This window comes from Scyliorhinus canicula, unplaced genomic scaffold, assembly GCF_902713615.1.
Source record: "Scyliorhinus canicula unplaced genomic scaffold, sScyCan1.1, whole genome shotgun sequence".
Lineage (NCBI taxonomy): Eukaryota > Metazoa > Chordata > Chondrichthyes > Carcharhiniformes > Scyliorhinidae > Scyliorhinus > Scyliorhinus canicula.
Genome location: NW_024055720.1, coordinates 166,279 through 190,239, shown reverse-complemented (window position 1 = coordinate 190,239; position 23,961 = coordinate 166,279). Strand labels below are relative to the sequence as shown.

General features: G+C 45.0%; 1 protein-coding gene across 1 annotated transcript; it reads right to left on the bottom strand.

The window, feature by feature from the left end:
* Window positions 1–700: 700 nt before the first annotated feature.
* LOC119960700 (zinc finger protein 229-like) lies at window positions 701–23,073 on the bottom strand (the record flags this gene model as incomplete). Its single annotated transcript, XM_038788314.1, has 2 exons — window positions 701–2,138; window positions 22,538–23,073. Coding segments are annotated over 2 exons (1,188 nt in total), but the record flags the coding sequence as incomplete, so codon positions are not given.
* Between the last annotated feature and the right edge of the window lie 888 nt (window positions 23,074–23,961).

Below are 23,961 nucleotides of genomic sequence, written 5' to 3'. Positions count from 1 at the left end.
CAGGGACACTATGAGGTCTGGGGGGGGACATGGAGAGAAACAAAAGAAAGACGACAGTTTAGGGCCAGGGCTGAGCAGATCTTCAGAGCAATTTTGAACTGCTGGGCTAGTGGAAGGGAGGGAAGCAGCAGAGACAGCTGATCAGATTGTCTCAATCTTAGTGACAAAGAAGCTCCATCAGCTCCTCACACCTGCTGAGGATGAAGGAGAGGATAAAGGAACTAACTTGTATTAGAGATATTAAAATGATTGACACTGGCTATTCAAGACAAAGCTGATTTATTTGATTTTTATCCAGAATATTAACACAATGATTGGGATCGAGTTTATTAACATCAATAGAAACAGATTCCAAAGGTACGTTTTGAGACAAATGACAGAGAAATATCGGGAACGGCAATGTAACAAAACGAGTGTATTTAATAAAAGCAAAATACTGCGGATGCTGGAAATCGGAAATGAAAACAGAAAACCAGCAGGTTTGGCAGCATCTGTGGAGAGAGAAATGGTTGAACAGACCAGATAAGGATGACAGATTTAGAATCACAGAATGACTACAGTGCAAAAAGAGGCCATTCAGCCCATCGAGTCTGCAAGCACCCTCTGAAAGAGCAAACTACCGAGGTCCACTCACCCACCCTATCCCCATAACCCCACGCGCCGATCGTGGCCAATCCACCTAACCTGCACGTGGTTTGACTGTTGGAGGGAACCAGTGCACCCGGAGGAAACCCACGCAGACATAGGGAGAACGTGCAAACTACGCACAGACATTTATCCAAGACCGGAATTGAATCAGGTCCTGGCACTGTGAGGCAGCAGAGCTAACTACTGTGCCACCATGCAACCCTCCTCAAAGTCAGCAATGAACCAAAGACCCAATTTATGGGCTGACACTGGGAAGGGGATCAGAGTGAAGGTGTAGCTGACACTGGGATTAGGGAAGGGGATCAGAGTGAAGGTGTAAAGATTATGGGTGAAGATTTGGAGAAAGTGAGTAGCTTCTAGTATGTGAGAGAAGATGGAAGTTTGGAAATGAAGAATCAGATGAGCTCTGGTTGGAGCAATTGGAAGAAGTGCGACGGAATGTTATGTGACAGAAAATTGTCATTGAAACTGAAAAGGAAGAATCAATAAGACAACTGTGAGACTGGCCTTGTTATATCATGCAGGAACTTGGACTACATCAAGAAGAGAGGAACAATAACTGGTTGAAGACTGTAGCCGAGAAGGGATTGAAATGGTTTGGATATCTACTGTGGAGGAAATGTGAGGCAAATGATGGACATGGGACTGTCAGGAGGAAGAAGAGAAATGTTGAAGATCAGATGGAAAGGTGCGGCGTACTCAGACAGAAATACATGGGGATTGGGAGAGGAATGTGTGATTGACAGGAGAGGGGGAAAGAGGAAGAAGAACAAAAACAGATCCCAGTAAACATGGTTCAGTCCTGGATCTGTGTAACAGCAAAATCAAATCACAGTAGTTACTTGTGAACCTGCTGGTGTCTCAGCAGATTGGGTAACTCAATGAATCCTTTCCCACAATCAGAGCAGGTGAATGACCTCTCTCCAGTGTGAATCTGCTGGTGCCTCAGCAGGTTGGCTGACTGAGTGAATCCCTTCCCACACTCAGGGCAGGTGAATGGCCTCTCTCCAGTGTGCAAGCGCTTGTGTTTCAAAAGGGTGGATAAATCAATGAATCCCTTCCCACACACGGAGCAGGTGAATGGTCTCTCCCCAGTGTGAACACGTTGGTGTACAGTCAGGTTTGTTGATCGTCTGAACCCAGTCCCACAGCGAGAGCACCGGAATGGTCTCTCATCACTGTGAACACGTTGATGGGACATCAATTGTCCAGAACTTTTATAGCACTTCCCGCAGTCTGAGCATTTAAAAGGCCTCTCGTCAGTGTGACCCTGCTGGTGTACTCGCAAGTTTGATGATCGAGTGAATCCCTTCCCACACTCTGAGCAGATGAAAGGTCTCTCCCCAGTGTGAGTGAGTTTGTGTAAACGCAGGCTGCTGGACTGAGTGAATGCCTTTCCACACTTGGAGCAGATGAACGGTCTTTCCCCAGTGTGAACTCGCTGGTGATTCTGTAGGGCGGATGAATGAGTGAATCCTTTCCCACAGTCCCCACATTTCGACAACTTCTCCTTGTTGTGACTGCACTTGTGTCTCGAGAGGCTTGATGATTGGCTGAAGCCTCGCCCACACACAGAACATTTGTACGGTTTCTCTTCACTGTGAACGGTGCTTTTTTCTTCCATGTTTAAAATCCGATCATATTCAGGTTATGATAAATTAGGCAACTCCGTCTGATCCTGATGTGATGTTTGGTTTTCGTTTTCTGACTGCAAACTCTCCCCTTGTAACAGCCTGTGAAATTGATTTAAAACATTAAATAGGGAGTGAGAGAGAACCCACAAGAACACAAAGGCAGGTTGTGAAATTGAGCTGAATCAATCTGGTCATTTGTGGGTCCGGCACTGGGAAAAAGTGACCATGAAAACTGCTGGATTGTCATAAAAACCCAACTGGTTCAGTGATGTCCTCAGCGAAGGGAACCTGCCACCCGGGCAGAGACTGTACAAGAGTTTGGACACTAGGGGTGAAGAGAGATAGAGAGTGATATATAGAGAGAGATTCATACATGAAGATATACATAATATACAGTGATCCTGATACCAATTCCACTCTCTAAACCACTGACTCCATCCCTCTCTCCAGCAACTGTCTGAAGCTGAACCAGCTTCACAACACGGTTGCCATCTTTGACCCCAAACTGGGCTTCCGACCATGAATCTCTGGGAGTGACCATCCCTCTCTCTGAAATCTCCTCCAGTCACACAACTCTGCGAGATATCTGTGCACATCTCATTGCAGCATCATGAGCATTCCACATTTCAATCACACCAGCACTGCTGGCTGTTGTTTCAGTTCCCTGGGCCTCAGGAATTTCCTCCTTAAATCTCTCCATTTCGGAACCTCATTGAAAATCCTGAAAATCTTCTTTGACCAAGCTTTCGGTCACCGGCTCTAATATCCCGTCATGTGGCTCAGTGTCAAATGCTGCTTTCTGCCATTTCTGTGAAATGTCTTTGAAAATGTTAATATGTTAAACGTATATAACTACAAATCATTGACACTGACTTGGGCATTTTTGGCATTGCTGCATTATGGCTGGGTGTAAATCCTCTAACTCCTTATCTAATAACATTGTTTGAGTCCTTTCACAACACGGACTGCGGTGGTTGAAGAAAGCAAAACATCATCTTCTCCACAGATAACTGGGGATTGGCAATATTTGCTGCTGGTCTTGTTGGTGACACCCAAATCCCAAGAATAAATTTGACAAAATATGTACATAAAAATAGATCAAAATCACCTCCAGAAAAACTTGTTTCTAAATGTCAGTTTAGCAACCCAATCTCCCTTGGAATCTACTCCCTTGACAATTTTAAATCTGAAATCATTGCTCCAAACTGGGGTCAAATTCCTCAGGGTAAAACCCAGAAGCTTCTCCTCCATCTCCACTCTAGCCAAACTGAAACAACAAAACAAATGCACGGTAGCATTGTGGATAGCACAATCGCTTCACAGCTCCAGGGTCCCAGGTTTGATTCCCGGCTTGGGTCACTGTCTGTGCGGAGTCTGCACGTCCTCCCCGTGTGTGCGTGGGTTTCCTCCGGGTGCTCTGGGTTCCTCCCACAGTCCAAAGATGTGCGGGTTAGGTGGATTGGCCATGCTAAATTGCCCGTAGTGTCCTAAAAAGTAAGGTTAGGGGGGGTTGTTGGGTTACGGGTATAGGGTGGATACATGGGTTTGAGTAGGGTGATCATGGCTTGGCACAACATCGAGGGCCGAAGGGCCTGTTCTGTGCTGTACTGTTCTATGTTCTATGTACAAGACCCTGGAAAGAAAACACGCTGCAGGGATAGGAGGAAAGAGCAGAGGAGCGGGAGGGGCTGATTAGTTCTTGCAAAAAGCATGGGCATGATGGGCTGAATGGCCTTCACCTGTACTGTAATGTTTAAATGATTCTGTGGAAAAAGGAGCTCTCCTGGAGCCTAGAGACCAACGTTCACAAGCAATATCCACCCACATCACAGTAAAATACCAAACATGGTTAAAATAAACCCACTATTAGAGGAAGAAGTTAAACAATGGCAGAGATGTGTTCAGGGAGAGCAAAGCTGAAACAGAGCAATGGGTGAACACGGATTCAGATCCACAGTAAAGGAGCCAAACCTGCCCCAGAGCCCTGGAACCTGAGCACAGATAACAAAGCACAACACTGAAAACTCTAAATTATGAATGCTCAATAATACTCACCTCTGGAACAATTTCACCATTTTCAAATTTAAAACCTCCTGCTGGACCTGCAGCTGGAAAGATATCAGAAGCACTGGAATTTGAGGAAATCACAATCTTCAAAGCTCCTAACTATAAAAAGAGATTATAATTGTCATTTGTGGTTAGAAATTAAGAGATACACATTTTTTCTGACTTCAGATTGCTATGTGAAAATCCTCCTCTTCTAACCCCCTGTAAAACAAGTTTCCAAAATCCATCATTCAATCCAGTATATAAATTCATAACATTCCCTCCTCCTGTATCCTAGCATTGGATTACGTAAACTGGGATCTGCTGACGTTGGAAGCAGGTTGGGCAAGATTCGCTGAGTTGATTCCTCACATGAAGGGATTTGTTTTATGAGGAAAAGTTGGGCAGGTTACACATATACTCATTGCCATTTAGAATAGATAAATGAGACATTATCTTACTGAAGCATATATAAGATTCTGAGGGAGGTTGGCAGGGTAAGTCCTGAAAAGATGTTTCCTCTCAATAGTGAATCAAGAATTGCAGGGACAGTTTGATGAGGAGCAATTAATTATTTCAGAGGACCAGTAGCCGGTGGAAATCTCTCCCCCAGCGAGCAGAGGAGGCTGGGCCATTGAGTATATTAAAGGTTGTGTTCTGTACATTTTTACCTACAAGGCAGACAAAATGTTAGGGAGGATGGGGGCAAGGGAAAATGGAGTTAAGACAATGATCAGATGAGCCATGAGTTTACTGAATGGCAGAGCAGCCTTGATATTCCAAGTGGCCTCTTTCTGCTTCAAATTCTGATCTTATCCTTCTGTTATTGGGATGGCCGCACATGTGCCCTACAGAACCTCCCTCCTCTAAAGATAGCGGCCTTTAACCTGTACCTTTCTCAATGAGACAAACATTTCTCTCCTGGTCACTGGAACCCTAAAGCTCTGCCAGACCAAAGATGTGCAGTTTAACAGGGTTGGCCATGCTAAATTTGCTCTTAGTGTCCAAATGATTAAGTGGGGTTATGGGTATAGGGTGTGGGGGTAGGTAGGCTGTTCTTTCCCAGGTAGGGTGCAGACTGGATGGGCCGAATGGCTCCTTTTGCTGGGATTCTGATTCTCTCCATTGGCAGCAGGATGTCCGCGCATGCGCTCTGCTACCCGCTGGATGACGATGGCGGCGGAACTGGGCCTGATCCCCGATAAAAGCTCCACAGCTGCAAACATGCGACCTGCCGGATCCTATTCCGGTCTTGGGACCTGCACCCGGTGTTTATAAAACCTCCGCTTCCGCCCCACCCGCGGTACCCGGCTCCATTCCTCTCTCCGCCCCGACTCACACCTGCAGAAAAATAAACCGTTCCCGCACTGGCAGGGCTCCCAGAAAAGTGATACTGCGCATGCTCCAGGTACAGCAATGCGCCTGCGCACTGGCTCCTGTTGCGGGACGAGGGCACATTCAGAGTCGCGGGAAATGTTGGGTACTCATAGAGTCATAGAATTTACAGTGCAGACTCGGCCCATCGAGTCTACTAACCGCACCATTGAAAGCTCAAACATTTAATACAACAAAAACTTTGTTACCAATTGAGAGAAATTAGTTTAAAAATCTCAAATTGTGAATTGGTGATCTGCTATGTTCCATATGGGGCTAAATTTCCCCTTGGTGTCCAAAAGATTAGGTGGTGCTGCGGAGATAGGGTGGAGTCGTCAGCTTTGACAAAGAGTCATCGGACTCTAAATGTTAGCTCTTTTCTCTCCCTACAGATGCTGCCAGACGTGCTGAGATTTTCCAGCAGTTTCCCTTTCCCGTGAGCTTAAGTTGGGTGTGTGGAAAGAGTACAACGGCCAGTGCAGACTCCCTGGGATGAATAGTCTCCATCTGAACTGTAAATTCTATGATTTCTGAAAGTTCTCTTTTGCATCCAAGAAGAGCAGAGGTTTTAAGGCTTTTATGTGTTTCCCTCTCTCTCTCCTCTACTGATGGTGCTGACTCTGGCTAGCTCCAATCACACAGTCAGTGATTCCTCTCTCTGTCTATGATACTGAATATTCACTTGTAGAATGATATCGTACAGATGGAAACTATTTGGCCCATCATGTCTGTTCTAGATCTTTGAAAGGTCACAAGTATAAGAGTAGGCCATTCATCCCCTCACGCCTGTCCCCCCATTTAATGAGATCACGGTTGATCTGTGGCCTAATTCCATACACCTGCCTTTTGTCAATATCCCTGAATATCTTTGCTTAACAAAAATCTATCTATCTCAGATTTAAAATTAACAACTGTTCTAGCTTCAACTGCTTTTTGTGCGACAGAGTTCCAAACCTCTACCAACCTAACTTAATTTAATAATCTTTATTGTCACAAGTAGGCTTACATTAACACTATCATGAAGTTATTGTGAAAAGCCCCGAGTCGTCACATTCCGGCGCCTGTTTGGGTAAACAGAGGGAGAATTCAGAATGTCCAAATGACCTAACAGCACGTCTTTTGGGACTTGTGGGAGGAAACCGGAGCACCAGGAAGAAACCCATGCGTACAGAGGGAGAATGTGCAGACTCCACATAGACAGTAACCCAAGCCCGGGAATCGAACCCAAGACCCTGGAGCTGTGAAGCAACAGTGCTACCCACTGTGCTACCATGAACCTTTGAGTGAAGAGGTGTTTCCAAACACCTCTCCTGAACTGTCTCACCTGAATCGTTAGACTCTGCCCCCTAGTTTTCTAATTGCCCAGCAGTATAATTATTTTATTTTTATCTACTCGGTCTTTCCCTATTAGTATCTTGAATACTTCGATCAGATCACCCCTTAACTTTCTAAATTCATGTAAAATAGGCCTAATTTGTGTAATCTCTCCTGTAACTTAACCTCTGTAGTCCAGTTATCATTATTGTAAACATATGTTGCAATCCCTTCAACGCTAATATATCCTTCCTGAGGTGTGGTGCCCAGAACTGCTCACAGTATTCCAAGTGGGGTCTAAACAGGGTGTTGTATAGTTGCATCATAAGCTATGTGTCTCTGTACTGATATCCTCTAGATATAAAGGCTAGCATTCCATTAGCCTTTTGATCATTTTCTACATTTGTTCATAGCATTTTAAGGATCTGTGCACCTTAACCCCAAGTCTATTTGGACACAAATTGTATGTAATCTCTATCCATTTAGAAAGTACTCTGCTCTATCCTTTTCGGTCCAAAATGGGTAACCTGAAACTTGCTGACATTAAATTCAATCTGCCACACTTTTGCACATTTCCCAAGTCTGTCACTATCTCCTTGCAATTTTATGCAATCATCTGGACTGTCGACAATGTCACCTAACTTTGTACCACCAGTAAATTTGGATTCATCTTTCTATGTCATCATTCAAGTCATTAATGAATAGTGTGAATAATTGAGGCCCCTCACAGATCCCTGTGATACACCACGAGTCACATCATACCAATTAGAATACTTACCAATTATCCTCACCCTCGTTCGCCTGTCAGCTAAACAATTTCCTAACCATGTCAATAATTTGCCCTCAACTTCATGGACTTCCACGTTTTTTAAATGTATTTTATTACAAACATGTATCAAAACAGTTTACAGCGAACAAACACTCCTTAAACATACTTCCCAACAATCAACTGTACAGTCTGTACAGATTTTTCCGCTTTTTCACCCCCACTCCCCTGCAACAAACAGCCCCTCAAACACGGTCACAAACATTCCTCAGCTGTCTTTTAACCCCCCCCTAAAGAGCCCCTTAACTCATTCTTTATCTTCTCTTCTCTAATCACAGGAAGTCGTACAGGTCACCCAACCAAGACACTACCCCCGGGCCTTCCACTTTAGTTGACAGTCTCTCATGTGGAACTTTGTCAAATGCCTTCTGGAAGTTCATATAGATAAAATCCATAGACATTACCTTCATAGTCCATACTCCATAGTCCACTACCTTCGTCACATCTTCAAAAAATTCAATAACATTTCTTAAAAATTAACTTACAGGATGTGATAGTGACCACAATTCGATTACGTTTACTTTAGTGATGGAAAGGGATAGGTATATACCACAGGGCAAGAGTTATATCTGGGGGACAGGCAATTATGATGCGATGAGGTAAGTCTTAGGATGCATCGGATGAGGAGGGAAACGGCAGGGGATGGGCACAATTGAAATGTGGAGCTTGTTCAAGGAACAGGTAGTGCATGTCTTTGATAAGTATGTGCCTGTCAGGCAGGGAGGAAGTGGTCGAGCGAGGGAACCATGGTTTACAAAAGTAGTTGAAACACTTGTCAAGAGGAAGAAGGAAGCTTATGTAAAGATGAGACATGAAGGTTCAGTTAGGGCGCTCGAGAGTTACAAGTTAGCTAGGAAGGCTCTAAAGAGAGAGCTTAGAAGAGCCAGATGGGGACATGAAAAGTCTTTGGCAGGTAGGATCAAGGATAACCCTAAAGTTTTCTATTGATATTTCAGGAATAAAAGGACAACTAGGGTAAGAGTAGGGCCAGTCAAGGACAGTAGTGGGAAGTTGGGCGTGGAGTCCGAGGAGATAGGACAGGTGCTAAATGAATATTTTTAGTCAGTATTCAGACAGGAAAAAGTCAATGTTGTCGAGGAGAATACTGAGATACAGGCTACTAGACTAGAAGGGCTTGAGGTTCATAAGGAGGAGGTGTTAGCAATTCTGGAAAGTGTGAAAATAGATAAGTCCCCTGAGCCGGATGGGATTTATCCTAGGATTCTCTGGGAATCTAGGGAGGAGATTGCTGAGCCTTTGGCTTTGATCTTTAAGTCATCTTTGTCTACAGGAATAGTGCCAGAAGACTAAAGGATAGCAAATGTTGTGTCCTTGTTCAAGAAGAGGAGTAGAGACAACCCCGGTAACTATAGACCAGGGAGCCTTACTTCTGTTGTGGGAAAAGTCTTGGAAAGGTTTATAAGAGATAGGATGTATAATCATCTGGAAAGGAATCATTTGATTAGAGATACTCAACACGGTTTTGTGAAGTTAGGTTGTGCCTCACAAACCTCATGGAATTCTTCGAGAAGGTGACAAACAGGTGGATGAGGGTAAAGCAGTTGATGTGGTGTATATGGATTTCAGTAAAGCTTTTGATAAGGTTCCCCACGGTAGGCTATTGCAGAAAATACAGAGGCAAGAGATTCAGGGTGATTTAGCAGTTTGGATCAGAAATTGGCTAGCTGGAAGAAGACAAAGGGTGGTGGTTGATGGGAAGTGTTCACACTGGATTCCAGTTACTAGTGGTGTACCACAAGGATCTGTTTTGGGGCCACTGCTGTTTGTCATTTTTATAAATGACCTGGAGGAGGGCGTAGAAGGATGGGTGAGTAAATTTGCAGATGACACTAAAGTCGGTGGAGTTGTGGACAGTGCAGAAGGATGTTACAAGTTACAGAGGGATGTAGATAAGTTACAGAGCTGGGCTGAGAGGTGGCAAATGGAGTTTAATGCAGAAAAGTGAGAGGTGGTTCATTTTGGAAGGAATAACAGGAAGACAGAGTACTGGGCTAATGGTAAGATTCTTGGTAGTGTGGATGAGCAGAGATCTCGGTGTCCATGTACAAAGATCCCTGAAAGTTGCCACCCAGGTTGAGGGGGTTGTTAAGAAGGCGTACAGTGTGTTAGCTTTTATTGGTAGAGGGATTGAGTTTCGGAGCCATGAGGTCATGTTCCAGCTGCACAAAACTCTGGTGCGGCCGTATTTGGATATTGCGTGCAATTCTGGTTGCCACTTATACGTGGGTTTGAGTAGGGTGATCATTGCTCGGCACAACATCGAGGGCCGAAGGGCCTGTTCTGTGCTGTACTGTTCTATGTTCTATCTCCGACTGTCACACCTATCAAATCTCAGCCCTTCAGCTGATTTTTGATTCAGTTTTCTCTCACTCATGTGCTTGTCCCGTTTCCTTTTGAAAACATCTCAGCACTTTCCTCAACTCCTTTCCATGGTAATGAGTTGAACATTCTGAACCTGTGATAAATAAATTTGTCTGTATTGCCCCCTTGGATTTATTTGTAACTATCTTGTATTTATGACATGTTGTTTATTGATGGTCACTCTCTCACATTGCCCCTCTCCAAACTACTGATAATTTAAAAGATTTATGATGTGGAGATGCCGGCGTTGGACTGGGGTGAGCACAGTAAGAAGTCTTACAACACCAGGTTAAAGTCCAACAGGTTTGTTTCAAACACGAGCTTTCGGAGCACGGCTCCTTCTTCAGGTGAATTCACCTGAAGAAGGAGCCGTGCTCCGAAAGCTCGTGTTTGAAACAAACCTGTTGGACTTTAACCTGGTGTTGTAAGACTTCTTACTGTAAAAGATTTATAGCAGGTCACTGCTTCATTTATTATTGTCGATAGAAAAAGGGCTCCACTCCATTTAATCTTTCCTGAGAGCTGTAATCTTTCATGTTATAAAAGTTATCACTGTCAATGCTGGATAGAATTCACAAAGAGACAAACCTTTCTGTTGGGTTCAGTTTGTTGTGTGCAAATTCTCCATTTCTAACCCCCTGTAAAAGTTTACAAAAGCTATCACTGTCAGTCTAGGATAGAAATTCTGAACAGACAATTTTAGTTTCTCTGGAACATTTTTCCCTCTCTCGTTCCCCCAAAGCTGTAAATCTCCGTCCCACACACTCTCCCTCCTCCTTGGGCTGAAATCCAAACCCATCTCACCATCTGCACCATTTCTTTCCTCCATTCCCAGTTTTCTCCCTCCCCCTCCTCTGCCTGGGTTCAGTTCTCCAGCTCCTGTCTGCAAACTGACAATAAAACCAATGGGTCTTATTGGGGGTTTGGGGCCTCCAGCGGGTGTTTGTGAACCCTCCCCGCCCACCTGCCAGGGTTTCCTTCCTTGCCAGAGATCAGAGTCCTCACTGATTTGAGTGCAAAGTGTAAGCTCTTATTTATTATCCCCCCTCCTGTGATGTGAACCACCCTCCAGTGTGTGAAGCAGGATGGTGCCCGTTAACCTGGGCCTGTTCCCGGGAGGGAGAAGCTCCGCAGCTGCAAACCAGGGAGCTGACAATGACGGTGAAGGGTTTGCATTAGCTCACACTGCCGGGGGACTGATTGACGGCAGTTTCGAGCCAATAGGAAGAGGGGGCGGGGCTGGAGGACCGAACAAGAGCGACTGGTCCTCCAGCCAATCAGAGTGAATGGGAGGCGGAGCAAATCCTGGGTTCTCGCTCCTTCCGCATGCGCCCGGCCACCCGGGCCTGTCTCAGGGAAAAGCCCGAGCAGCTTTCGCCGGCTTCAGCTCCTGTATCCTCACTTCGTATTCGGGGCTTCGGTCTACACGGAATGTCTGTGAAGCCTCCCGACCCATCCGCCGGCTCCATCCCTCCCTCATGACTCACCAAACCGAATTTGAGCGGCTCACAATTTCCACCCAACCCCCTGAATCCTGAGTTGTAATCGGTACTGCGCATGCTCCAGCCTCACGTAGGAGAGCGGGCTCAGCCCCGCCTCTCATTCACTCCGATTGGTTGGAAGACCCGCTGCAACCACTCGGTCCTCCAGGCCTACCCCTCTCTTCCTATTGGAACAGAGCTGCCGTCAATCACTTTCTGGGCCTTGTGAGCTGGAGCATGCGCAGTGCCTATGCTGGGGTCGGCCCGTTTCACTGAAATCCGGGAGAGGTTCCAAACCCCAATAAGATATTTCCGGGCCCGGGTTTGTATCGAGCGGGGTGACAGCTGCGGCCTGCTCCCGGTGACAGGCCTGAGTTAACGGCAGCCGTCTTTATAGAGGCTGCAAACCCGCAGGGGGCAAAACATCAGAGACAGAGTTTGTTGTAAAATGGGATATTGTAAAACAGGATGTCAGGGTTACAGTCAACAACTTCTATTTATATAACACCTTTAACATCATAAATCATCCCAGTCAGCTTCACAGGAACATTATAAAACAAAGTGAGACACCCAGACACAAAAGGAGATATTAGGACAGGTGGCCAAAAACTTGGTCAAAGAGGTGAGTTTTAAAGAGTCTGAAAGGAGGTAAGTGAGGTGGAGACGGGGAGGTTTAGGGAGGGAATTCAGTGCTTGGGCCGAGGGAACTTAAAACCGTTGCGGAGTAATTAGAATCGGGGAGAGGGATAGAGTCGGTATGTCAGGAATGGAGATTGGAGCAGTGACCGAACCGTGGATTCAGTCTTCTCCATATTTGATTGAAGTTATTTAGTCAGCAGGAAGAGAACCAGAATGAGCCCTAAATCTGATATCCGGGAGAACTTAGTTCGAGAGCACGGTAGCATTGTGGATAGCACAATCGCTTCACAGCTCCAGGGTCGCAGGTTCGATTCCTGGCTGGGTCACTGTCTGTGTGGAGTCTGCACATCCTCCCCGTGTGTGCGTGGGTTTCCTCCGAGTACTCCGGTTTCCTCCCACAGTACAAAGATGTGCAGGTTAGGTGGATTGGCCATGCTAAATTGCCCTTAGTGTCCAAAATTGCCCTTAGTGTTGGATGGGGTTGCTGGGTTATGGGGATTGGGTGGAGGTGTTGACCTTGGGTAGGATGCTCTTTACAAGAGCTGGTGCAGACTCAATGGGCCAAATGGCTTCCTTCTGCACTGTAAATTCTATGAGAGGGAGAGGAAGAACAAAGGAAACCCTAGAAGATTTGGAGAAACGACCTTCCCGATTGCTCGTCAAATCTCCACATGGTCAGTTCTGGACACAAAGTTCACATCTATTATTCTAATTGGACAGTCAGGGTGATTCAGATTATGTCTGTCACAACTCATGAATCAAGTGACTTATAAAGCATATTCTTACGTCTAATTATATATCTTTGGGAAAAGGATACAGAAACAATGATCTAATACTTTATTTGGATTTCAGCCCAGGCAGGAGGGAGAGTGTGTGGGACGGGGAGTTACAGCTTTGGGGACAGAAGAGACTAAAATGTTCCGCAGAAACTGGAACTAACTTCTGAATTTCTATCCTGTACTGACAGTGTGACCTTTGTAAACTCCTTTTACAGGGCATTAGGAGACGATTTTCAGACAGGAAACACAAACTAAATATCACATTAAGATCTGACAGTGTCACTCAATTGATCAGGACCTGAATATCCTCAGACTTTAAATGTGGAATGAAAAATGTTTGTTCTGTTTGTGGGAAAATATTTCAAACATCAGTGTGACTGGAAAAGTACCAAGACACACATACCTGAGTGAGTGTGTTCCACTGAACTGACTGTGGAAAGAGCTTTAACCAGTTACAGCCTGAAAAAACATCACACCATTTACGAAGGGGAGAAACCATATACGTGTTCTGTGTGAGGACCAAGCTTCACTTGATTGTCTAAAGAGGAAACGGACAAAGACACTGACTCCATGGAGATACCGTCAAAACCGTGGGTATGATTTTCGCTTAGGGGGTTTCCAAAATGCGAGAGGTCCCGGATGAGCTCTGCAAAGCGCTTGACTGGGGAGGTGATGGTGTAGTGGTATTGTCACTGGATGATTAATGCTGAGATCCAGCACAATTCTCTGAGAATGCAGGTTCAAACCCCACCACGGCAGATGCTTCATTGTGGCTTGTATTTGAACTTGAATCTAATAAATCAGGGGCAACACAGTAGCACATTGGTTAGCACAGTTGCTTCACAGCTCCAGGGTCCCAGGTTCGATTCCCAGCTTGGGACACTGTCTGTGCGGAGTCTGCACATTCTCCTTGTGTCTGCGTGGGTTTAGTCCGGCTGCTCCGGTTTTCTCCCCCAGTCCGAAGATGTGCAGGTTCAGTGGAGTGGCCATGCTAAATTGTTCTCAGTGTCCAAAAGGGTTAAGTGGGTTTACTGGGTTATGAGGATAGGGTGGAAGTGTGGGCTTGAGAAGGGTGCTCTGTCCAAGGGCCAGTGCAGACTCGATGTGCCGAATGGCCTGTTCTGCACTGTAAATTCTATGATTGTGGAAGTTGGATGTTAAACAGTTTTGTGAGAATTAGGTCAAAGGAGCAAAGGGTAAGTCTCACAGACAAGATGAGCGCTGAGAGAGCATGATGGGAGATAGCAGGAAAAGAGGGGAAAGATGTGAGTTCAGAATTTGGTCTTCGAGGCAGTTTTACTGAGTGTTTTAGTGGAAGAGAAGCTGTAGAAACAGCTGATCGGATTGTTTCAGGGGCTGGTGGCTGACTGGTTTAGTGGAAGAGGAGCTGTAGAATCAACTGATCGGATTGTTTCAGGGGCTGGTTTAGCACAGGGCTAAATCGTTGGCTTTTAAAGCAGACCATGGCAGGCCAGCAGCACGGTTCAATTCCCGCACCAGTCTCCCCGAACAGGCGCCGGAATGTGGCGACTAGGGGCTTTTCACATTTGAAGCCTACTTGTGACAATAAGCGTTTTCATTTCATTTTCAATGGGTGGGGTTTTTCAGCCCTTCCTGCTGGCTGGATCTTCCAGTCCCACAGATCTCTCAGTCTGCTGTTCCGGTTCATTGGTTGTCTCATTGGGTTCGCCGTAGGCTTCTTGGTGTCTGTTGAAAAACTCCCGGTGCCTCATTCGCCTGATGAATTCCCTGGAGTGGAGAAACTACGATATCTTCTTTGCAGCCATCGACACATCATCGATGAAGACAAACATCTTGCCAAGGCCATCAACACTGCTTGCCTCCAAACAACCGCGCAACCTCAAACAGACCATTGATTACAGCAAACACCCCAGCATTCAGAACAGCGATCACAACACCACACAATCCTGCCATGGCAACTTCTGCAAGACGTGCCAGATCATCAATATAGGTACCACCATTACACGTGAGAACAGGTGTAATGGTGCGACTCGGCCAACGTTATTTACTTCACAGTCTACAGCAAAGGATGTCCCGCGGCGTGGTACATTGGCGAGGCCATGCAGACGCTGCGACAACGGATGAACGGACATCGCACAACAATTGCCAGGCAGGAATGCTCCCTTAGTCGGGGAACACTTCAGCGGTCAAGGGCATTCAGCCTCTGATCTTCGGGTAAGCGTTCGGCCTTCAGGATGCACGACAATGCAGAATGGCCGAGCAGAAACTGATGGCCAAGTTCCGCACACATGAGTACGGCCTCAACTGGGACCCTGGATTCATGTCCCATTACATGTGCTTGCAAAATCCTGCCAACTGTCCTGGCTTGTAACAATTCACACCTCTTTAACCTGTGATTATCCCTCTCTCCAGTTGCACCACATGGACCTGTAAAGTCTTAATTACCTGCAAAGACTCGCATTCAAAGTACCATTTGGCATCATTGAATTTTTCTACATATGTGTTTGAGGAACCCACATCATCATTCACCTGAGGAAGGAGCTGCACTCCTAAAGCTAGTGATTCGAAACAATCCTGTTGTACTTTAACCTGGTGTTCTAAGATTTCTTACTGTGCCCACCCCTGTCCAACGCCGGCATCTCCACATCATAAATGAGAGGCATTTAATGCTTCCGCCAGTTTTGAACCAGACACCTTTTGCGCGTTAGGTGAATGTGATAACCTCCATGCTACAGAAACAGCTGGAAGCACAGTACCAACGGACTTGTGCAATGTTCAACTGCACAGTCTTGCTGTAGCTTTCAATGGTTCAGCTGGGAGGCCGGGTCACTTATTACATGAAGACAGCTGTTCCTTTCAAACAGATGTGTCAATTTGTAAGACCATAAGATATAGAACTTATATTGAACTTTAGCATTTGTTCAGCAAATATCTAACGGAATAGTGCTCTGTTCAATCATTAATGCATCATTCTTATCTTCCTACAGAAAATTTCCACCAATGTTACTCAACATTTGTTTCATTATATAATGTTGAACATCTGTATATTTACTTGTTATATATGACTTCATTTTGAATTGACTAGCTCTCGAGTCTTCACTCTGAATAACTCCGAAATATATATCAATGAATTGCAAACATGACTGACCAAGAAAAGAAACCTTTTCACTGGGTAACAGAAATCCCATGGAGCTTTGTTCAGTTTGACCAGACAGCTTTCAAACAAAGTCAAATATAATTAAATGAAAGTGAATTGAGAATTATGTGTTGCTTATATTTGACCCCTCTGTGTTTTGGTGTGAAACGTTTTGCAGCCTAAATACCATTCATGTATAAGAAAGGAGGGGTGACAGCAAATCCGCACTGAGCCTGGATTTCCTCATCTTCCTGAGTGGCTTTTCCTGTTTCTCCAGCCTGAAGGCCGAATCTTTCAAAAATGTGGTTCAGTTAAATCTCTAACATTTCCTCTAATTCAGTTAGTGTATCATTTGTACATGTGGTAAGGTAACGATCAGAATGCTATACAGACTAAGTTATCACAGAGTTACATTGGACTCTCTTGGAACTACCCTTATGTGCGACTGGCCTCGTGTACGCCTGACAACCTTCTGCTGGTAGCCGGATGTCACCTGACTGATGCCTGACGCCAACTACTGGTGGGAGGTCACACTGCTGAGTACATGTAATATTATATACAGGCTTAATCATCACATCTCGTAACTTCTCAAAATTATCAAGTAATTTATTTTTTCAAACAAATTCTGATAGCCCTGCAGTTTCTGTAAACATTTTGGTTGGTCATGTTATTTTTTAAAAAAAGATCTAGTCTTTGCAATATAATGACCTAACACACCAATTCACTGATCATAATCAATGTTCACTACTGAATAAACTTGAATTTAATTATTGTTTTTTGCAATTAAATCAATACATAGTTAATATAGAAAAGGTACAGAAGGTGAAATGGCTGCAGAAAGGCACGTGTTAAGAGGTATAAAAGGGCTTCCTTGACCTTATTACTAAGGCCAGTGAATACACTATGAAAATAACAATTTACGGGCAGCAAGGTGGCGCAATGGTTAGCACTGCTTCCTCACAGCGCCGAGGTCCGAGGTTCAATCCCGACCCTGGGTCACTGCAGTGTGGAGTTTGCACATTCTTCCCGTGGTTTTGTTGGTCTCACCCCCACAACCCAAAGATGTGCAGGGTAGGTGGATTGGCCACGCTAAATTGTACCTTAATTGGAAAAAGTGAATTGCGTACTCTAAATTTTTTTTATAATGAAAATAACAATTTAAAAACTAAATGTGATTACACATGCGTACTTAGCTTCCTACATTACAACAGTGAATATATTTCAAAAGTACTCCATTGGCTTTAAAACTCTTTCGGAGGTGCAGTGGGAGTGAGGTTTTATAGAAATGTACATTTGTTCTAATTGTCCGCAAACTTGGATATATTACACTCGGTGTCCTCACCAGATTAATTGATAAAGATTGAGTCTTAATTTTGTGCCAGAACCATGTCATTGACACCATTTTGAATATTCTACGAAAATCCAGACACACCATATGCACAATTATTTGTTGTAAAACACAGCGAGTTGTTGTGATTTGTAATGCACTGTCCATAAATGGTGCTGGAATCTCATTGGACTGTAACTTCCAAAAGGGAATTTAATGCATTCTGAAAAGAAAACAAAATAATCGAACTTTGGGATCAAATGGGTCGCTGTACAAAGAGCTGGAATGGAATAAATGGGCCAAATAGACTCCTCTGTGCTCCAGCAGCCTTGTGTCCATGTGAAGGGAGTGGGAACAACCTGGAACCTACTGCCTATGAGGTCGGAGTTGCAGAGATGACGGAAGGATTTCAATAGGAAATTAGACGGTTACTGAGAGAAATAAACCAACAGAGATTTGGGGATAGAACGGGGCAATGGACAGACTGGCTTCCTCCACAGAGAGCCGACATAATCGCACAAGACTGAATGGCGCCATTCCCCACCCTCCAGATGCTGTGATCTCAGGAGAGAAATTCAGCTGCTCCATTCACTCCAACTGACTGGAGTCACTTATCCTCATCTCTGGTGCCATCTAAGTGGCTGCTTTAGCACAGGGCTGAATAGTTGGCTTTATAGACTGAGGCAGGACAGCAGCATGGTTCAATTCCTGTACCACCCTCCCCAAACAGGCACCGGAATGTGGCGACTGGGGGCTTTTCACAATAACTTCATTTGAAGTCTATTTGTGACAATAAGTGATTTTTATTTTCCATTTCATTCTCGTTAATGTCCTCTACATCCTAACTATAGGGCTGTTTAGCACACTGGGCTAAATCACTGGCTTTGAAAGCAGGCCAGCAGCATGGTTCGATTTCCGTACCAGCCTCCCCGAACAGGTGCCGGAATGTGGCGACTAGGGGCTTTTCACAGTAACTTCATTTGAAGCCTACTTGTGACAATAAGCGATTTTCAATTTCCAATTTCAATTTTTCAATTTTCAACTAAGAACTTCACATCTTTCCTAAAATGTGGGGCCCATATATAGGATTCCATTCTAAGGGGATAGAATTGAAAAGCACGTAGGAAATGTTCAACTTGTTTAAACCCAGGGTTAGACTACACTGGGAGCTCTGTCAACATTGGTGATCTCCATTTAGAAAAAGGAAATAGAGGCACTGGATAAGGTGCAACAATGATTCATAATATATAGAACTGAGAACATTTAACACTCAGGAAAGGCTGGGGCTGCTTTTCTCTGGAAAAGAGAAGACCGATGGGTGATCTGATGGAAGTCTTTAACATTATGAAGGGATTCAATGAAATGAAAATGAAATTCAATAATCCAATAGGAATTTCAGCAGTAACCTCTTTACCGAGCGAGTGGTGAGAATCTGGAACTCACTCCCACAGCTAGTGGTTGAGGTGAACAGCATGAATACATTGAATGTAAAACTAGATACATACATGAGCGAGAAAGGAATAGAAGGAGATGCTGATAGGGGAGATGTAGAGGGGTGGGTGGAGGATCACGTGGAGCATAAATACTGACACAGACCATAGCTAACCTCAGCCGGTATGTGCACCTCATAACCTGATAGTTTTTTTCTGTGAGAAGCGCCAAGATAAATTAAACAAAAGGACCATCTAACCACCATAGCCCATCTTCATGGCAATGTGGCATGATTTTTGGGGTTTCCAAACAGAAAAGAGAATGAAACATCTAACCTCCAAACACCCTTTCTCTCTTTGATCCTTGTGAAATGTGCAACCAGATATTCGCAAGAAGGCTCAGAGAGAATCAGCCCACTGGAGACGAAGCCATGAGACCGGCCAGTCCTCTGACCATCCCCATTGACCAACAGAATGAACAAAATGCAGTCCTGGATGTAATTGAGAACAGAAACAATATCAGCAGAATCCAATCCCTGTAATCAGTTCTGAACTTGTTGGTGTCTCAGAAAGTGCGATGAATTACAAAACCCTTCGCACATTGAGGACAGGTGAACGGCCTCTCCCCAGTGTGAACACCTTGTTATGACTGCGGACGGCATAACCAAGTGAATTGCGGAAATAAGATGTAAACTGGTGTGATATAATCGGGATTATGGAGACAGGGCTGCAGGATGACCCGGGATGGGAACTGAATATATTCAGTATTTAGGAAGGAGAGACAAAAAAGAAAAGGCAGTGGAGTGGCAGTGCTGGTTAATAATAATCTTTATGCTTGTCACAAGTAGGCTTCCATTAACACTGCAATGAAGTTACTGTGAAAACCCCCTAGTCGCCACATTCCGGCACCTGTTCAGGTACAATGAGGGAGAATTCAGAATGTCTAACTCACCTAAGTCTTTCAGGACTTGTGGGAGAAAACCGGAGCACCTGAAGGAAAACCAGCAGACACGGTGAGAATGTGCAAACTCTACACAGACAGTGACCCAAGCCAGGAATCGAACCTGGGACCCTGGCGTTGTGAAGCAACAGTTCTAACCACTGTGCTACCCACGAGGCCCATGGTTAAAGAGGAAAATAATGAGGAAGGATATTAGCTCCGACAATGTGGAAGAGCTGGGGAGAGCTGAGAAACACCATGGGGCAAAAACATTAGTGGGCATCCTATATAGATCCCCAAACTGCAGTGGTGATGTTGGGAATGGCATAAAACAGGAAATTAGGCTGATTGTAAAAGTTTCTATCGGTAAGGGAAGAGAAAAAGATTGGTGAAGACAAATGTAGGTTCCTTACAATCAGAAACAGGGGAATGTATAATAGGGAACAAAGAAATGGCTGAGAAAATAAATACATACTTTGGTTCTGTCTTCACAAATGAGGTGCTGGTTTAGCACAGTGGGCTAAACAGCTGACTTGTAAAGCAGAACAAGGCCAGCAGAGCGGGTTCAATTCCTGTACCAGCCTCCCCGGAATGTGGCGACTAGGGGCTTTTCACAGTAACTTCATTTGAAGCCTACTTGTGACAATAAGCGATTTTCATTTCATTCATTTCACATATCAGATACCAAAAATGTTGGGGAACGCCGCAATTAGTGAGAGGGAGGAACTGAAGGACATCAATATTAGGAGAGAAATGATGTTGGGGAAATTGATGGGATTGAAGGCTGATAAATCCTCAGGGCCTGATAATCTGCATCCCAAAGTACTTAAAGAAGTGGCTGTCGAAATAGTGGATGCATTGGTGGTCATCTTCCAGGATTCTATAGACTCTGGAACAGTTCCTGCAGATTGGAGGGTGGCTTATGTAACTCACTATTTAAAAAGTGATATGGAGAGAAAACAAGGAATTATAGACTAGTAAGCCTGACATCGACAGTGGGGGAAATTCTAGAATCCATCATCAAAGATTTTATAGCAAAGCACTTAGAAAACAGTGGCAGGATCGGACAGAAGCAGCATGGATTTATGAAGAGGAAATCATGCTTGACAAATCTACTGGAATTCTTCGAGGGTGTAACTGGTAGAGTTGATGAGGGGCAGCCAGTGGAGGTGGTATATTTGGACTTTCAGATGGCTTTTGACAAAGTCCCGCAGAAGAGATTAGTGAGTAAAATTAAAGCACATGGGATCAGCAGTACTGTATTGAGATGGATAGAAAACTGGTTGGCAGACAGGAAACAAGGTATAGGAATTAATAGGTCTTTTTCAAATTGTAAGGCAGTGACTAGTGGGGTACGGCAGGGATTGGTGCTCGATCCCCACAGAGTCACAATATATATTAATGATATTTTAAAATATTTAAAGTACCCAATTCTTTCATTTCAATTAAGGGGCAATTGAGCGTGGCCAATCCGCCTACCCTGCGCATCTTTGGGTTATGGGGGTGAGACTCAAGCAGACATGGGGTGAATGTGTCTCCACACAGACAGTGTTCCTGGGCAAGATTGAATCCTGGTCCTCAGCACCGTGAGGCAGCAGTGCTAACATCTGTGCCACCCCATATATTAAGGATTTAGATGAAGGAACAGAATGAAATATCTCCAAATTTGCAGATGCCACCAAGTTGCTTGGAAGGGTGAGCTGTGGGGAGGATGCAGAGATTCTTCGGTGTGATTTGGACAAGTTGAGTGAGTGGGCAAATGAATGGCGGATACAGTATAATTTGGAGAAATGCGAGGTTATCCACTTTGGTAGCATAAACGAGTAGGCAGACTATTATCTGAATGGCCATAAATTAGGAGAGGGGAATGTGCAACGAGACCTGGGTATCCTCGTACACCAGTCACTGAAGGTAAGCATGCAGCTACAGCAGGCGGTAAAGAAGGCAAACGGTATGCTAGCCTTCATTGCGAGCCGATTCGAGTACAGGAGCAGGGATATCTTGCTGTCATTATACAGGGCCTTGGCGAGGCCATTTCTAGAATACCTGTGTGCAGTTTTGGTCTCCTTATCTGAGGAAGGATGTTCTTGCTCTCGAGGGAGTGCAGCAAAGGTTCACCAGATTCCTGGGATGATGGGACTGACGTACGAGGATAGATTGAATCGGTTGGGATTGTATTCCTTGGAGTTCAGAAGAATGAGGGATCTCATAGAACCTAAAATATTGTAACAGGACTTGACAGGGTAGACGCAGGAAAGATTTTCCCAATGTGGGAGTGTACAGTACCAGAGGTCGCAGTCTGAGGATACGGGGTAGACCATTTAGACAGAGATGAGGAGAAATTTCTTCAACAAGAGAGTGGTGAGCCTGTGGGATTTGTTACCACAGGAAATAGTTGAGGCCAATACGTTGTATGTTTTCAAGAAGCAGGTGGATATAGCACTTAGGGCGAAGGAAATCAAAGGATATGGAGGGGAAAGCGGGATTGGGCTATTGAGTTGGATGATAAGCCATGATCATAAAGAATGGCAGAGCAGGTGCAAAGGGCCAAATGGCCTTTTCCAGCTCCTATTTTCAATGTAATCCCTTCCCACATTAAGAGCAAGTGAATGGCCTTTCCCCAGTGTGAGCTCGCTGGTGTATCTGCAGGTTGGATAACTGAATGAACCCCTTCCCACACTGAGAGCAGGTGAATGGCCTCTCCCCAGTGTGAATTCGCTGGTGTACCTGCAGGTTGGATAACTGAATGAATCCCTTCCCACACTGAGAGCAGGTGAATGGCCTCTCCCCAGTGTGAACTCGCTGGTGTGTCTGCAGGTTGGATAACTGAATGAATCCCTTCCCACACTGAGAGCAGGTGAATGGCCTCTCCCCAGTGTGAATTCGCTGGTGTGTCTGCAGGTTGGATAACTGAATGAATCCCTTCCCACACTGAGAGCAGGCGAATGGCTTCTCCCCAGTGTGAACTCGCTGGTGTGTCTGCAGGCTGGATAAAGCACGGAATCTCTGCCCACACTGAGAGCAGGTTAATGGCTTCTCTCCAGTGTGAACTCGCTGATGTACCTGCAGGCTGGATAACTGTGTGAATCCTTTCCCACACTGAGAGCAGGTGAATGGCTTCTCTCCAGTGTGAACTCGCTGGTGTAACTGCAGGCTGGATAACTGACTGAATCTCTTCCCACACTGAGAGCAGGTGAATGGCTTCTCTCCAGTGTGAACTCGCTGGTGTACCTGCAGGCTGGATAACTGAGTGAATCCCTTCCCACACTGAGAGCAGGTGAATGGCTTCTCTCCAGTGTGAACCCCCTGGTGTATGTGAAGGTTAGATAACTGAGTGAATCTCTTCCCACACTGAGAGCAGGTGAATGGCCTCTCACCAGTGTGACTGCGTTGATGAATCTCCACCTCGGATGGGGCTCTGAATCCCTTCCCACAGTCCCCACATTTCCACGGTTTCTCCATGTTTTGGGTCTCCTCGTGTTTCTCCAGATTGGACAATCACTGGAAGCCTTGGCTACACACAGAATATGTGCACTGTCGCTCCTCACTGTGAATGGTGTGGTGTTTTTTCAATTTGTGCAACCCGCTGAAACTCTTTCCACAGTCAGTTCACTGGAAGTCTCTCAGTCGGGTGTGTGTAGTGTGGGTCTCGGTGCTTTTCCAGTCACACTGATGTTTCCACAGTCAGTTCACTGGAACACTCTCACTCGGTTGTGTGTTGTGTGGGTCTCGGTGCTTTTCCAAGTCACGCTCACATTTAAAATCTTTTGAAGCCGACAGATCAGACAAACATTTCTCCTTCTCGTCGATGATATTCAGAGCCCGATGATATTCGGATTAGAAGGAATCGAGCGAGTTTGTCACATCGAGACGTGATGTTTGAGATTTCTGTCTATAATTCCTCCCCTTCCAATATCCTTTAAAAACAATTTTCAAAAGTCATCATTGTTAGTACAGGATAGAAATTCAGAACAGATAATTCTAGTTTCTATGGAACATTATTTAGTCTCTCGTTCTCCAAAA